The sequence below is a fragment of the Salvelinus sp. IW2-2015 genome, unplaced genomic scaffold, assembly GCF_002910315.2.
Source record: "Salvelinus sp. IW2-2015 unplaced genomic scaffold, ASM291031v2 Un_scaffold1376, whole genome shotgun sequence".
In the NCBI taxonomy this organism is placed as follows: Eukaryota; Metazoa; Chordata; class Actinopteri; order Salmoniformes; family Salmonidae; genus Salvelinus; species Salvelinus sp. IW2-2015.
Window position 1 is genome coordinate 255175 of NW_019942866.1, and position 1206 is coordinate 256380.

The 1206-nt window shown below is 42.3% G+C and overlaps 1 protein-coding gene across 1 annotated transcript in view; it reads right to left on the bottom strand.

Moving 5' to 3' along the window:
* Positions 1-344: 344 nt before the first annotated feature.
* LOC139024334 (uncharacterized) overlaps positions 345-1206 on the bottom strand; it is a 1515-nt gene continuing 653 nt past the window's right edge. Inside the window, exons 2-3 of the mRNA XM_070439047.1 lie at positions 929-1194; positions 345-811 (exon numbers count right to left, since the gene is read on the bottom strand). Coding sequence (XP_070295148.1) covers positions 493-811; positions 929-1194 — 585 coding nt within the window. The 3' untranslated portion in view covers positions 345-492. The remainder of the gene's footprint in view (positions 812-928; positions 1195-1206) is intronic.

Here is a 1206-nt window from a genome sequence, read left to right on the forward strand (position 1 = left end):
TGATTTGATGATTAATAACAGGTCTAATAATAGATCTAATAACAGGTCTAATAACAGGTCTAATAATAGATCTAATAATAGTGTAGGTCTAATAACAGGTCTAATAAGTGTTTAGGTCTAATAACAGGACTAATAAGTGTGAATTGGACAATTTTCCTGTCAAAATGTAACGAGTACTTTTGGGTGTCAGGGAAAATGTATGGAGTAAAAGATTCATTATTTTCTTTAGGAATGTAGTGAAGTAAAAGTTTAAATAAATATAAATAGTAAAAGGTTAAAGTTGTACTTTAAAGTATTTTTACTGAAGTACTTTACACCACTGCCCAAATGCCTTAACGCCAGTACATTACCATACTTTATATACTGTTACACATGCACTTATCACATAGTATTCCATACATAAAACAGTAGCAGCAGGAGAGAGTCATTTGAATAGATGCACTGCAGATATTGTTGATCTTGTCCGTCCGAACCACACATGAACAAGGGAATCTACATTAGGAGAGCCTGTTTCTGTCCTGCCCTTGACTTTGGTGCAGGGTATGTGATGTCCATAGCCTCTTCGTTGCAAAGCTCCCTGATCTTCTCAAAAAGATAAGTTTGTCTAGCGTTGTCCAGTCCAGGTGGTGCTTGTAGAGGCAGACCATCTATGGGAGGAAGGATGTCAGCGTTGTCCAGTCCAGGTGGTGCTTGTACAGGCACACCATCTATGGGAGGAAGGATGTCAGCGTTGTGCAGCAGCTGAAACCTGGTCCTGACTGAGTCCCAACGCTCCTTGGCGACATCAACACCAGGCTCCAGAGCATCGAAGCTGTAAAACAGGAAATAACAAATAAAAAAGACATTACAACCTTGCACAACATAAATTCACGTCCCAAGTTTAGATAAGAAGAATAACCTCATACAATGCAAGGAAAATGACATTCACCTGAAGTGCTGGTACTGCTTGATCTGTGGCAGCGGCCTGAAGTACCGAGTCAGGTGTTGTTGCCAGCCATAACATTCCACCAGCACTGTACCATCCTCCAGTCCAACCAGCTGTGGGATGTTGACCCCTGTCACAGTGCTGTCCTTCACATCACCAGCGATCTCAGACAAAGTGTTCACTCTGGTCTTTTTGAAGCGCTGCTTTATAAGGCCGAAGCACCAGTCGGGGGCTTGGTGTGGCCTGTGATCAGGAAGTGAATGTCTAGACTGTGGTGGAGC